General features: G+C 41.8%; 1 protein-coding gene across 2 annotated transcripts in view; it reads right to left on the bottom strand.

Moving 5' to 3' along the window:
- Positions 1 to 14,523, bottom strand: part of Ptprm (protein tyrosine phosphatase, receptor type, M) — a 687,644-nt gene that overhangs the window by 240,900 nt on the left and 432,221 nt on the right. Inside the window, exons 12-14 of one of the 2 annotated variants that reach the window (NM_001357625.1) lie at positions 12,276 to 12,549; positions 11,277 to 11,313; positions 4,606 to 4,680 (exon numbers count right to left, since the gene is read on the bottom strand). In NM_001357625.1, coding sequence (NP_001344554.1) covers positions 4,606 to 4,680; positions 11,277 to 11,313; positions 12,276 to 12,549 — 386 coding nt within the window. The remainder of the gene's footprint in view (positions 1 to 4,605; positions 4,681 to 11,276; positions 11,314 to 12,275; positions 12,550 to 14,523) is intronic. The other variant, NM_008984.2, reaches the window with a different exon arrangement.

Raw genomic sequence — 14,523 nt, forward strand, 5'->3', positions numbered from 1 at the left:
ACTTTAGAGCATTTAGCATTGGCATCTACCCTGGGAACTGGGGGAAGACCTGGTGCCTAGAACATGTACACTGAGAGACATTTGGTGACCAGCAGAAGGTACCTATGTTGACTTGAGGAAGTGGAAATCTGCCTGCCATTTCCCCAGCTAGAGATGCAGAAGGAGCTGAGGAAGCAGCTCCATGGGGTAGGGAATAATCATGAGGCACAGCAGAAAGCCAAGAAAGTAAGCAGTCTAGGCATCCAGAGGAGTATCAAGAACCCGAGCAGAAGGGCTCAGTGTCAGGGATGGGTGGGAATCAAGTGGAGGGAGCAGACAGAGTCTTAATAATGAGGGTGTGTCAGGCACATGCTGAGATAGAAGGGCCTGAGGCACCCATGCACACGGCAGGGTGTCAAGTTGAAGCTAGAACACGAAATGGCTTCTGGAATCTGTGTATGTGAATGCCACCCCTTTGAGCTTCCTAGTCTCAGAGGAAGATGTGACTATCCTTCTTCCTCATGGGGAATGTAGGGAGGTCAGCAATGATGATAGAATGTTCCAGCATGTATCAGAACATGAAAGCTTTCCCTTCTTAGATACCTCGTTTAGTGGCTATGTGTCTACAACTTGGCATCTTTTGTTTCATAATATCTATATTGATTTGAAGAGCCAAATCCAAGATAGCCTTCCTCCATATAGACGAAGTTCCCTCTCCTATCAATTTAGCAGTGTTCCTGCGGACCCCTTCTCCATAGGTCTCAACCACAACCACAGGGTAAGGAGATTTGACTAAGTACCACCTGCATTCTCAATAGCTCAAGCCACTTAACATACATGCCTGAGAAAACTCAAGGCTTCCAGAAAGATTTAATTTCTTTCTGCCAACATCCCAGGACAGGGCCTCGGAGAATAGCAATCCAGTTTTAAGACAGTCTAGTCAACAAATCCAGATGGGTTCCTCAGACCAACCTGTCTTGGGGCCTTCTGCAGTGTTGGACTCTTTGAATAGCCGTCCCCTCCCCATCCCACTGGCTTTCCTTGTTTTGTTTATCTCTAAGGAACCAGTCAGCTACTTGGAAATCAGAATGTCTGTAGCCACTGGATAAAAGCTTTTGCCACAGCTCTGACGTTTGGCCATGTTTAATCTTTGACTCTATGCAAGAGCCACATACAGCATTCAAAGCTGGAAAATCTGTAGAAGCATCTTCTGGCTCGTTCATGCTCTTGTGCTCTCTCTGTCTCTGATGCTTAATGTTTACTGTCAACTGGATTGGATTGATAATCCACAGGGAAATGTATCACTAGGTCTGTCTGAGGGTAGCTTCTGGCAAAGCTGGAATGGTGGCACCATTCCAAGGCCAAGTCCCAGGGGGAATAAGGAGGACAAGGTGAGCTGAGCACCGGCATCTTCTCACTGGGCTGCCCGACCACACATGCAACATGACCAGAAAACCGCCCGCTCCTGCCACTCTGACTCCTCTAGTGTGAGGGGTGGGACCCTCAACCTGTCAGTCAAAGCAGACTCTCCCGTTCTTGTCAGGTGTTTTAATCACAGAGTGAGAGAAGTTAGTGGTGCAAAAGTTCTCTCTCCCTCCCACACTGCTTTCCTAGGTTTGGATACATCTAATTTGTCCTGGAGTCCCAGAAGTCATATTTTTTTTTGGAAGTATTTTGGGCCACAGGCCTTGCCATATTAGATGTGTGAACTAAACAAATGGACGATAAAAACTTGCTCAAGGAAATCATTCTCCAAGCGCCTCAGAGTTGGGTAGGTAATTAAATCATAAATCAAACTCTCGTATAAACAGTCTAAATGTACTTATTTAATTAATTCCAAGTCCTTACTGAAAATATCTAGCATGTTTAATTTTCTGTTTTCTTCCACAAGCAGTCCTACATTACTAGGGTTTATTGCCCATCAGTAGGAGATGAATTTAATTTAACAGATTAAAAAAATAAACCAGGAAGAATAGAATATAAATATTTCTACATGTATCTTAGGTAGTGAATGATATTGGAAAAAATAGTTTCTATTCATTTCAACGAAATGTGTGTGTGTGTTGCATGTCTGTGCATGTATGTGTGTGAGTGTATGAGAGTGTGCCGGTGTGTGTGTAGGTGTGTGAATATGTGTGAGATTGTGAGTGTGTGTAGACAAGAATGGTCATATCAGGCCAGGCAGTGTGGGTGTGAATGGATGTGTACTAAATGTTAACCACGATGTCAGCATGCTGGAGCAAAACTGGACACCAAGAAGGCAACTGTCCTGTGTTTTGCTGGCTTCTGGAAGAGCCAGAACTGACTGGATAGACTAACAATTGCTCACAGAAGGAGTTAGAGTGAGAGGCTTCCCGACCATCTGCTAAGCTGTTAACCTCACAGGAGGAGGCCTGGAGCAGGCAGGATGATCCTGTTCCATCCACAAGAGTATGTAGGCATATGTTTTGATGCTACTGATACAACTACCCCTGGTGCCAAGAAGCCTGGGCGACGGCACAAAATGAGACTGTAAGTGTTGTGGGACCCTCCTTGGCACCTAGAAGGGGACCAATAACTGTCCTAAAATGTTTAAATGTAGTTCTTGGACTTGGGGATAAATCTACAGGAAAACAGAGGATGGCCACTGGCAAGCCTGGTGGCTGATATCAATAAATTATTGGTGAGATGTGAATGTGTCCGGGTAGGCCAAGTCATCAATAAATCAGCAACAGATATAGAAGACTTGGTTTTGTCTTTTCCTGATTATTGAGTTATTCTGACCCACTATTGCTTTGAACCCTCATAAACTAAACAACGCAGGCGGGGTCTCCTGCATCCCGGAGAGTAATGGTGACGGTCCTCTGTGGTTGATGTGTGTCCTTCCTACAACAGTTCGAAATGATCACATGTTCTGCTTCTGAGAGCCGCTTTGTCAAACATCTTGCTAATCACAAATTTTACAGAGGAAGCTTTGCTGTGGAGTGTCACTGACTTCCTGGTTAGTGAATTCCGTGTTTTGTTTGATGGCTAAAGAATATACGAAAGACTGAGAAAGGGGCAGCTTAACTCTGTTCCCTTTTAAGATGAGGCCAACTCATCTTTAATGACTTGCTTACAATACTGGGGTCCAGTCATATGTCAGAGGGGAAGAAGATTTCCCCAGGGTCCTCCAGATAGTCCTTTGTTGGGTGTCTAACTGGAATAATACTAGTCAACCCCTAAATGTAAGAGTTATAGAGGGGAGGGGCCATGCTAAGATAGATGTTGCCCATCCTATAGTTACTTTATTGTTGGAGGGACGCATCAGAAGTTAGGAAGACTCTTAATAAGCAGCACTTGAATTGGTAAGAGAAATGTTCTTAGAATCAACCTGAAAGAAAGAGAAACATCAAATAGTCTCAGCTCTTGGGTCCTACGACGGAAAGCTGAAAATATGCTTAAACTTGTGTTATAGAAGGAGTAGAATTATTCTACACTTCTCTATCTTGTCAACCAATAGTTTTCTTGAATCTCGGTTTTCTGATTTTCCAAAATACAACCACTGAGGCAGTTATGATTTCTCATCACGAGTTAAGTGCAGTGTGTTTCTTAAGTCAATGTTAAGAATTCTTCCAGATAGACAGAAAACAAATGCTGAAGTGGACTTAGATGGGGGGCAGGGTAGCTGGGCGTTTCCTGTAGGCTTTAGTAAAGGCTACAAGCACACAGTAGCCTGCAGCACCTGGGTCCTTTTGAGAACAGATTTCTGAGTCCTGACTGTGTAAAATCTGTAGCAGTTTTGACCTTGGCTTGTGTTCGTTGCAGGGTAAAGCATTCTAGAGTTCACTGAGCACTCACCTGCACCTGGAGTGATTTACTGGACTTTTCTAGATCGGACACAGAGAGATACTCACTTGAATGTAGAGCTAGCCGATGTGAACGAGCTGCTTTCTTATGTTATAGAGTGGCACCATGCTGGGCTCCATGACTCTAAGCCACCCTTTCAAGGTTTCTTAACTTTGCTTATGTGGTGCGTTTCTTTCGAAGATGCACCACTGTTCTACGGAAGTGCTTGGCTTTGCCCAAGGATGTAAGGAATGCAATCAGCTTGGCAACCATGGCACATACACAAAGGGCTGCTTGAAGAGCACCCTAAACAGCTTCGGGTGGCCCTGCTCTATAATACTAGCAGATAAGATTGTGTACTGCTAATGCATGTGCAAACTCAATCCCAACAGATGAGAAATAAGCCTTTCTAGCTCTCAAATCTCAATGCCTTTTAAGATTAGTTTGGAAAAGTGGGAATACTTGTTTTTTTTTTTTTCCTCCAGTATTTTCCTTGAAGTCCTATCAATTAATACCATGGCTATCCCAAGTCCAGCAAATTTCATTTCTATTTAACATTAGGGTAGAAGGGAACATAACAACAGACCAAACACACAATGAGAACATGCAGTGGGGTTGGGACTTAATGCATGAGTATTAATGTGCATACAGAAGAGGCCAAGCATGTCACTGAAGTTAATGCGAGCAAAGGTCTGCGCCAAGGGTCTAGAACATTCTAAACAGGCCTTAAGCAAGGGGGGAAATGCAGAGGGGGAAACGAAGCTGAGCAAAATGAGCGGGAGATGGGCAAGATGACTCATCTATACTTGAACGTCTGACCTGTTAGTTGGCCGTCGCCTGCAGCAGGGGCGATGCGAATGTAAGGTGTTGTAAGCTGAGTCACGATTATCGCAGCTAAGGCAAAGGAGGATTCCCAGGTCAGCATGCATGAGGGAAAAAAAAAGCCAGACTGAGGCTAGGCTAGCAAGAAGAAGTCCCATCAGTATAGCAAACCATCTCAACGTTGTTCCGAAAAACAGCAAGAAAAGGAAAGGAAAGGAAAAGAAAAGAAAGAAAGAAAAAAAAAAAAACAAACCAAACCACACACAGCAAGGTTTTCATCTTCTGAATTCTCTTCTCTTAAGCCGCGCGGTCAGATTTCTAACTGTGATGCTGCTGGAAACTCTGCCTGACATCTTGGATCAATCAACCAGAGAACAGAAAAAGTAAAGCGCCCATCCCCCAAATGTGTGTTTCTGCATTGAGCTGATGGCTGACATGTGACCAGTTGAAACTGACTGGTAAGAGTCCTAATTAGTTGCTAATGTTTATGAGTCAAACTTTTAAATCTTACTAGATTGTTTAAAACTGTGTTGCTATGTCATGGTGTGTCTTCTCCCCCTATAGCCACTTTTGTAGAGAAAACCATATTCTTTCTGTAAATACATTTTTTATGGAACTTTTCTGATAACTAAGCTTCTTATAGCTTTCTATGAAGAACCTTTTTGTTTCATATGGAAAGAAAAAAAAATAACAGGTCTCACGGACAAAACGGATGCCCCCCCTCACCCCCTCCCCCAGCTTGGCTTTGGTGACGTCATCAGAGTTAACTTGAGAGAAATAGTTAAGATATTTGGAGTAGACCATGCTGGCCTCTTTGTGTGCCTACACAGCTCAGTGGTTGTGTTTAAGCGGTTAACATTTATGACATATGGATATTGAAAAAAAAAAGAATAGAAAATTAAAACATCAGTTGTAACACGATACAGCTGGAAAATGATGCAAAGGAAAAATATTGGGAAATTAAGAATAGGCTTACATGAAAGATTACTAATTTACATGGAGCAGCCCGGGTACTATTAGAGATGTGACAGCGAATGAGGAAAATAGATCATCTACCATCTGCAGACAATTAAACCCCAAACTGCCGCTGCGTAGTGTCTATCGCCGGCCATCCCTCCACACTGCTCATCCCTTCGTTGCTCCTTACAGCTAGATGCCTGGAGCAGCAGAGTTAGGGGGGGACTTGACAGTTGCTCTCACACTACCAGGGGCTACGTTTGGGCTGCACCCTGAGAGATGAGCAAACTGTTTGGTCAGAACTTCTCAAAACGTCACCAAGGTCATTCTCCAGGCCTGACACATTCTGGGAATACAGCTGTAGGTAGTCCCCTATGCTAGTAGGATGCTTCTGGGGTCTGCAGTGACGTTGGCACCAGTTCTGGGTTCTGAACATGTGGTGCTCTTGTTTGGTCATGGACTGGTATACATCTCGTAGATTCTGGATTGCTTATAGGAACATGTGATCTGCTCTACTTTTGTTTAAAGAGAAGATTATTTTTACAGAAAAACAGAACACGTGTTTAATACCAAAAAAAAAGGCTCCTCTAATGAACCAAATATATCCAGAAGAAGCTATAAACAGAAGATATTCATAACTCACAAAGAACTCAAACAATAACTAGACATGAAGTCTGTTATGAGCGTGGGGAGTATCTCTAGTCGGTTTCTGCTTTGAGAATATATTTGTGATTACTGGTTTTAGTTCAATTAAAACAATTGACTGTTGTCAGTGGGGCTACCAATTGCTTTTACAAATAAAGTTTTATCAGAACACACGATTATTTAGGCATCGCCTGTGACCCCTCTTGTCCAACGAGACAGAGCCGAGACCACTTGTGACAGGTAAGTCATACTCTATAAAGCCTAAAAAAAATTATTCTTGTTCAGTAAGCTAATTAATAATTAATCTTTTAATTTATCCTCAGTGCTGCAAATTGAACTCAGAACCTGGCATATGCAAAGAAAGTACTCTACAAATGAGTTATAGTCCCCTAAAACCTATAGTACCTTGCCTTGGATACTAAGAGCTTCCTGACCCTACCTTAACATGCCAGTAAAATTAGTGCATAAGAGAGATTATTACTAAACTTGGTAAAATTAAGCCAGATATTTCAATCTAATTCTTTGAAGAGAAGCAGTAGAGTGATTAATATGGGCTCTACTTTAGGTGTGGCTGTCCACAGGGACCAAGAAACAGCAGAGGCTTAAACCTGTGAATTGCCCCAGAGGTTGGGTATAAAGTAATCTTGAATTTGCTGCTGTCCCCCAAACTTCACTTTGTGGGACTCATGAAGAATATGTTTGGGGTCTGAGGGATCAGAGACATTTGAGCCTATTTAGCTTCTTATGTTTTAGAGCTTTTCAAGGGTTAAGACATTCCTGGCTATATGTTATGAAGACAATTTTAGATCAAGAAGAGAAAATATTTCTCCACAAAAACCTCTGAATGCTGCTGTGCTAAACCCATAGCCTAAGCCTAAACAATGGTGGATTAGCCCAGGCAAGTGTCCGACTCTATCTTTTGTTTGCTCCTGAATTGAATGTGAGTAATTAAAAAGGAATCTTAATTAGCTTTACATCGCAACAGACATTCTTCTGGGTTCCTTATCAGCACACTTCCATTCTGGAGCGTGAAGGCCTAGAAAGGAGGGGGGTCTCTTTGAACAAAAGAACGAAAAGAAAAACAGTGTCAGAGAAACTTCTTCGGCGGCCTAGTGATTTAAAAAATAAATAAATAAGTAAAATGAAAAAGAAAACATTCACATTTCTGAATACAGTTAGAAATTGTGTCAGGACAATAGAAATCCTTCAGTTTCCTCAAGGTCTCCCTGGCAAAGAACGTTCACATTCAGTGTGAATTCAAGTCAAATAAAACACCAAACTTACAAACAGCAAGGCATTCTCCCCCCCCATAGAACGTTCACCTTCAAAACCGAATCTCGGAATGATAATTTGTTTTTCTCACGTCTAAGGGTGACAGTCTGATTTGCCTGGTTGCTTAGGAAAGAATTTAGCGTGTGCTTATACGCAGGTTTGGTTCTGATTCCTAGCTGCCCTGTTGTTAGGAAGCACAATGGAGGAAAGGACAAAGCTAACATTTATGACTTCCCTATGCACCAAAGCCCAACTCATAAGACCTCCCCAACCTCTTAACAACTCGAAATCTTCATAGATTGATACATCTGTGTGTCTACACGTCAAAGTTGACAGATTACGCTACGTGAGCGTACATGGTCAGCATATGGTTCTTAAGTACATAGAGAACAGCACAGACCCAGTGGTCAGATAATCAAGGAGAGACAGTTGCCATTCTACTATAGAAAATATCATCTTATGGGAGATTAATATATGCAGCTTAAGTTGGACATTGTATTAATTAGGGTGGCTATGCCTCATTTAACCCAGAAGAAAAAAATATTTATAAGACAGACTTTGACTCTTAAATCTATTTTGTAAGCTTAGAATGACTTATCCATAAAGCCTTCTAAAATCACTTGGAAAGGTTTCTATCCCAACAGTTATTTTTCTTACAAAGGAGCTATAAATATATAAAAGTTAAAGGAAACTCATACACTATGATTATTCAGATGTGACCCAGATGAGATACAAAGGAACTGAACGAATAAAATTTTGAATGTGATTTGTAAATAACATAATAAACATATGGAGAATTAAAAACCGTTCCAAGATCTATCATCCCATGGTACAGCCTGGAAATGGCTAGTTCCATGCAAACCTCAAGCAGATCCAGGTCTGTGGAGCCTTCTTCTAACCAGGAGAGGAGAGTCTGTGATGTGTTTATCTATAGGCAACAATCAGACTAAAGGTCTTACCAATTTGACTCTTCCCTAGACCCACAAATTAAAGGAAGAGGCCTAAAAACATGGGCAACCTGCCTCAACAGGGCTAGTTGTAGTAATACCACCTTAGCTTTTGTTTCCCTGTGTTTGATTTTTATAAGTCTTTATATTCAAAATGATGAATGTCAAAATACATCTTTGGAAAATGATTAAAATAATCACAACATTAAATTTATAAATAGCATGAAATCTCATCTTGAGAGACACCTTCTTGAAATTACAAGCTAGCTCTTTGTGAAAACAGGCCCACCTCCAGTCGCCACTGTAAAGACACTCATTAGCTGTGGTCTCCCAGGAGCAGAGACAGCTCTGCATACTCACTAGTTCACCAAGGAAAGCCCCCATACCATCAGCAATGTGTGCCAAAGCACACTCGAGGTGTTGGAACTCTCAGCATCAGACGTCTTTATCTTGTGACTCATTTCTCTGTTTTGACCTACCAGTTTAGATGAAATCCTTAACTGGTAGGCCACAATGAATGGATGGTTTAATGTAAAGAAAGGAACCTTTCCTTGTAGGGAAAGAGCTGACTCATCAGTTTGTGTCCTGAGAGGGAGTTGCTGAAGCCTTGCACGCAGGCGTTAAAGTAGCATAAAACCATGCTATGTGTCTAGAGGGAGACTGACTGTCTCCTGAGCTGTCTACTGAACTGCATGCTTTCAGCAGACAGACGTGATGGTGTCAGGCAGGGAATATTAATCTGTGTGCCCCCTCCCCAATGAGGATGCTACTTGGATCGAGTGTGCTGCTGTGTAAATGTTTGCAAATGACTCAGAAAATATGAGTGGAGAATACTTAGCCAATCAGGTCATCTGATTGCCTAATCACCCTTTGGTGAATTGAAAAACAAATTACAATATTGATGAAATCTGGCTGATGGGAGAAAATGGTCCAAATCACCATCTAATTCAATCTATTGTGAAAACATCGAACTTGTCAGGTTTCCATATTTACTAGGACGTGTTTTATATAATTGTTTAATGGTATAAATGAGCAGGGTGACAGAAATTTCAATGTGTTCACATGAGATGGGGCAGTGGCTCGGTTCTGATAAGGAGAAGGTCAAATGATTACATTCTTTTGGTATCATCCATCAGACCTCTGCTGGGTGGAGACCAGCAGTGGCAGGGGAAGAGGTTCGTAGGGAAGTTGACCTCCTGGCCCACCCACATTCTTCACCTTAAATATGAGAGAAGTGGTTGTCCCTGTCTCCTGCTTGAGACAATGGTAATGAAATGAATGAAGGGCACATTCAAGAGGACTTGTGAGATGTGCAGTTGTGATGAGAGGCATAAGGCATTATAGAGTCACATCTGCAACTGGATTTACTTTTTCGCACCACAAGACTAAGTGGAACGCCATAGTGCAGTTCTCCAGAGGACTCCTCTTGGGCAGGCACTACACATCTGAGATTATGGTGGGTGCTTAGTTCAAGAGGTTTGTAGTGTTGTAATATTATTAGCTGATACTATTATGATATGATACTAACAATTGTAAGTTGGTAGCATACGGCATTTGACAGAATGTACTGATAACCATAATTTCATTTGCTACTGATCTACTATAAATAGTGTCATTTAATCAGTAAAGACGTTATACAAAATAAAGTCTCTAAAACATTCTGTTAAACAGATTCATTGGGGAGAGAAACCACAAATTCCTAGGGACAAGTAAATACCGAGTGGGGTGAGCACTTCATCAAAAGCTTGTCGTGTAATGTGCAGCCAGTCGGGAAGCATTTGTAATTCTGGATTGAAAAAGCCATGGGTGTTCATGAACTAAGAATCCATGAGAAGTTGGAAAACACTCGGGAGCATCCCAGCATATTGGAACTGTCTCCCAGAGGTTGGACAGCATCAGTACCAAGGTACTTTTAGCCAAAGAACTCATCCTCTGTGATCTGATTAAATCTCAAGTTGCAGACTCCATGGCCAATTCTTCCCTTCAGGTCTACTGAAATCATCAAAACCTCTATCGCCCTCTTGGTCACTCTGATGGTCTGAACAAGTGTGCTGAGTGGCAAGTGCTAGTGTTTAAGGCCTCATCTGCATATAGCATTTATGCCTCAGAGCGCTTTCCCAGACACACACACACCACACACACACACACACACATCTGTGCCTTCTTCAGAAGGCTTGGTATAAGGAGTGTGTAGTGGTAAGTTACCCTAGTCACAGTCACTGCTCATACTTGAACCAGGCCAGGAAACATAAGACTCTCTGTAACGTCCCGAGCTCCTAGGTTCATCAGTGAAAGCAGCCCAGGCTTTCCAATGCCATTATGACCAGACCAGAAAAAAAGTGGCCGGCAGGCAAGGGACAGTGGCCTGTACTTATAGCCCCAGCTACTTGGGAGGGTCTCTTGAGCCTACCTGTTTGGATCTAGCCTGAGTATCATGGTGATGCTTCAATCTCAAAAAAAATGGGAGAAGGGTAATATTTTACTCCTTCATATATGAAGATTCATTGCATATAGATCTACCAGTCATATGCAAATGTTAAAAAATATATACTGATGTCCCGGAATATTAATATTCTCAAAATAACTTTTATAGAGATAGCCATTGAAAACTGCCTGGGCTATAGCAGTGTGACTTCTTGTCTTATAAGGTATCTACATGAAGCAGCATCAACTATCCTAAGACCCTAATATCTACATAAACACATACATGTGCACATTTGATATATATCCATAATCTTATTTCAGTGAAGTTCTTAATATAGTTTCAGATGTTTTAAAACACAGTATAAAGTCAATTCCAGGCACACAACACACAAACAGGTAGACTATCCCAAAGTTTCAACCTACCTTTTGTGGCCACTCGGACACAGTCAATTTTGGTTTCCTGTATCAAATTAAGAAGATGAAATTATTATCCATACTGCATTTAAATGAAGGAAAATGTAGTTCTAATTTATTAACTCTAATTAAAAAAAGGATCTCAATGCTTCAAGTATGGCTTTTTTCTCAGTGAGGCATGCTCAGATATGCTTTCAAATACCAGGAGTGGGGTATGAGACATTTCTGGACCATGAAGAGAGACATGATACTTTCAGTCTCCCTATCTGACAGCTCTGGTCTCCTTCTCCAGCCCTGTTCCTGCTTCCTGTGTGACCAGCACTGGAGAAGCATTCTGCACCCCACACCCCCTGCCTCACTCTCGCACAGATCAGGTGGATGTGAAATCTGGACCGAGCCATGACGCAGAGAGAACAGGGCAGGATCTAGCAAGCATTTTTCTCCCCTGTCAGGTTTGCTGTCTTCTCGGAGTCCTATGTTAGTCTGAACAGGAGAACAGGCAATTTCAGGATTGACTCAACAATGTCTTTTTTCTTTGCCTCCCCTTTATCTTTCTAAAGCCCCTTTCTCTTAGGGAAAAACAAGACACCTAATTTAGTCCGATATAGAACGCATGAAGTCTTGGAGCCAAGGCAATGGGAGAGAGTTATGCTTCAAAGACAGATGTTGTGGATCTCACAAGATTTTAAATGAGCTGAATGTATGTGTTGTAGTTAAACTATTTTTGTTCAAAACAACTGGCTAAGCAGAATGACTAGCCAACTTTCAGTAATAAGAAAGCTGGAAAATAGTAACTAACACGTTGACAATATGCTCTCCTGAAGCACAAACAAAACCCACACATATTCATTTCTTTCCATAAGTTTCTCTTGATAAAATGATCTTTAAAAATATAAGAAACTGTTTCTACTTGGAAGACACAAAAAGCATGGCTGGATTTTTTTTGAATTTTGTCTCCTTTTAAGCATGATACCAAGAACCTAATATATAGCCAGCTTCCACACTTACCCCATTGGCTCGACTAGCAGCTTGGTAATAAATTCTGTAGCTTTTATGGGGGAGGAGGGGGGTGTTCCAGTAGCCATTGTATGTCTTATTGTCACCAATGGTAAATGGTTGAGCAGCTTGGAGGCTGTCTGCAGGAAATTCTGCAGCAAAGTAGTACTGTGAGTTCAGGATGGACGCATTCTGGAAGTGAATTGGCACCGGGTAACACTTCAAGATCTCTGTTGTCTTCTTAGTTCTCCGAGGACGTTCTTCCTCAACAACGATTTGATAGACACTAGATAAAGCAAAGAGAGACATGCATTCATAATATTTCATGACCACTGAATGGGTCCACTCTGCCTTCAATTGCCAGGAATTTGAACACATCAGGGACAAAGAACACAGTGGACATAGTGCCTGGACACAGTGGCACTTGTTCAATGTTCTTCCTCAGCCATTTTCCATGGGAAATAACATAATGAATCAATGTGTGTGGGTATGTGTGCATGTGTGGGCACCTGTGCACGTGTGTGTGTGTGTGTGTGTGCTTCTGAAGACCAGATATCAACCTTGGCTGCTACTCCTAATGAGTTTTCCTGAAATTAATTCAGCTCAACCAATAATTGAAATTATATTAGCTGTAGGTTTATAAAGAAAGAAGTAACATATTATTCCCTTGAAGTATAGCTGTATAGAATGCATGGGAAATTTTAACAAGTTACAGAACACAATGTACAGTGATCAGTATTGGTAAAGATCTTCCTTCCTGTCTGTTCCCATGTCCTCTGCCCTTGACCAACAATGGAAAGAGACATTGTAAGGAAAAGAAGAGAAGGTATTGGAATGTAACCCCAAAGCTGGGGTTATGGAGTTACAGTGGTTTGCAAGAGAAATTGCAAGCAATACCATCCAACTCACACATAAAAAGAGCAGATGGGAACAAGAGTCCCTGATCCCGTATAGCTCCTCTTAAAAAGCTTCCAAATACTGAAGTAACTTTAGGAGCACATGAAGACTTGCAATGATGGATTCTTTGAAAAATTAATGTCTTAATATTCTCTAGAATGATGAACATAAAACGCAGTTTTATAGGGATGAAAAAGTAGTATTTCTCTTGAAAAAATTGAGAGAGAGAGAGAGACAAAGACAGAGAAACAGACTCAGAGACACACAGAGACAGAGACAGAGAGAGAGAGAGACAAAGAAAGAGACAGAAGTTTTCACAAACCAAATCAAGATTAGATTAAAAACCCTTGCAGACAAAGAGGTGCATCTTCTCTTGTGGTGTTAGGAAGGCATGGTGATTCCTTAGGCTAATGAGGTAATCCAGGAGTTGCTCAGAACAGCAGATAGTGAATGTTGATGGGGAAGACGCCTGCCACCCCATTGTCTTGGGGGAAAGCCTCTGCTGGTCGTACCTGCAGGACCTCTGAATCTATAGTCAAATGATCTGTCGACCTCTTAGAACACAACCACTTAACACAGTCTGTTACAGTTATAAAATGCACGCTGTCATCAGCCCACTCATCTATCTAACTAAAAATCAATTCTTTTAGAGCATCCGAGTGGCTGATGTGGATGCTGGTAGTCTAGCAGCTTTACAGTTGGACAATGAAGTAAATTATTACCAGTGACATAAAACAGATAAAAGGGGAAGAGGATGGAGTCAACTCTTCCTCACACAAAAGACTTCCGATTGGGTCTTGTTAGATACAAGGCACTACCAAATCTGGTAGATTGCCTGAATGACAGGCAATATTAAAGGAAGTCTTTATAAAGCCTCATGGTGAGCCAGGACACAGAGTGGAAGGCCAGAAGGCCAACCTGCATCTCTCTCTCTGTCTCCTTGACTTCTTACATTTATAAACACTTGCATATACTGGTTTAGAAACATATGTGAATACTGACATGACACATTAACACACCTGTCACTGAGAAGTTGCCCTGATTAGTGACACATATGGCCAAGGGGCTGAGCAGAGGGAACACAGTGTGTACCTCTATCACTTGAGCAGTCAACCACCAGGTTAACAGGATCAAGGAACTTGAATCTGGTGCTTACAGAACACATATGGGTGATCCAGTCAACAGGCAATATCATGGGGCTCATTGTGGGAGACACCTCAAAGGCCACATATGGCTAAGTGTTCAGAAGCATGTGGTCCTGATAGACTCCAGGAAGGAGTTGTCCTACCCACTCCGTGCAGACCTAGTACTCCAGCACAATACAACTGTTTATAGCTTCTAAATCTTTCAGTGGTCTGATCCA

Source organism: Mus musculus, chromosome 17 (assembly GCF_000001635.26).
Source record: "Mus musculus strain C57BL/6J chromosome 17, GRCm38.p6 C57BL/6J".
Taxonomy (NCBI): Eukaryota; Metazoa; Chordata; class Mammalia; order Rodentia; family Muridae; genus Mus; species Mus musculus.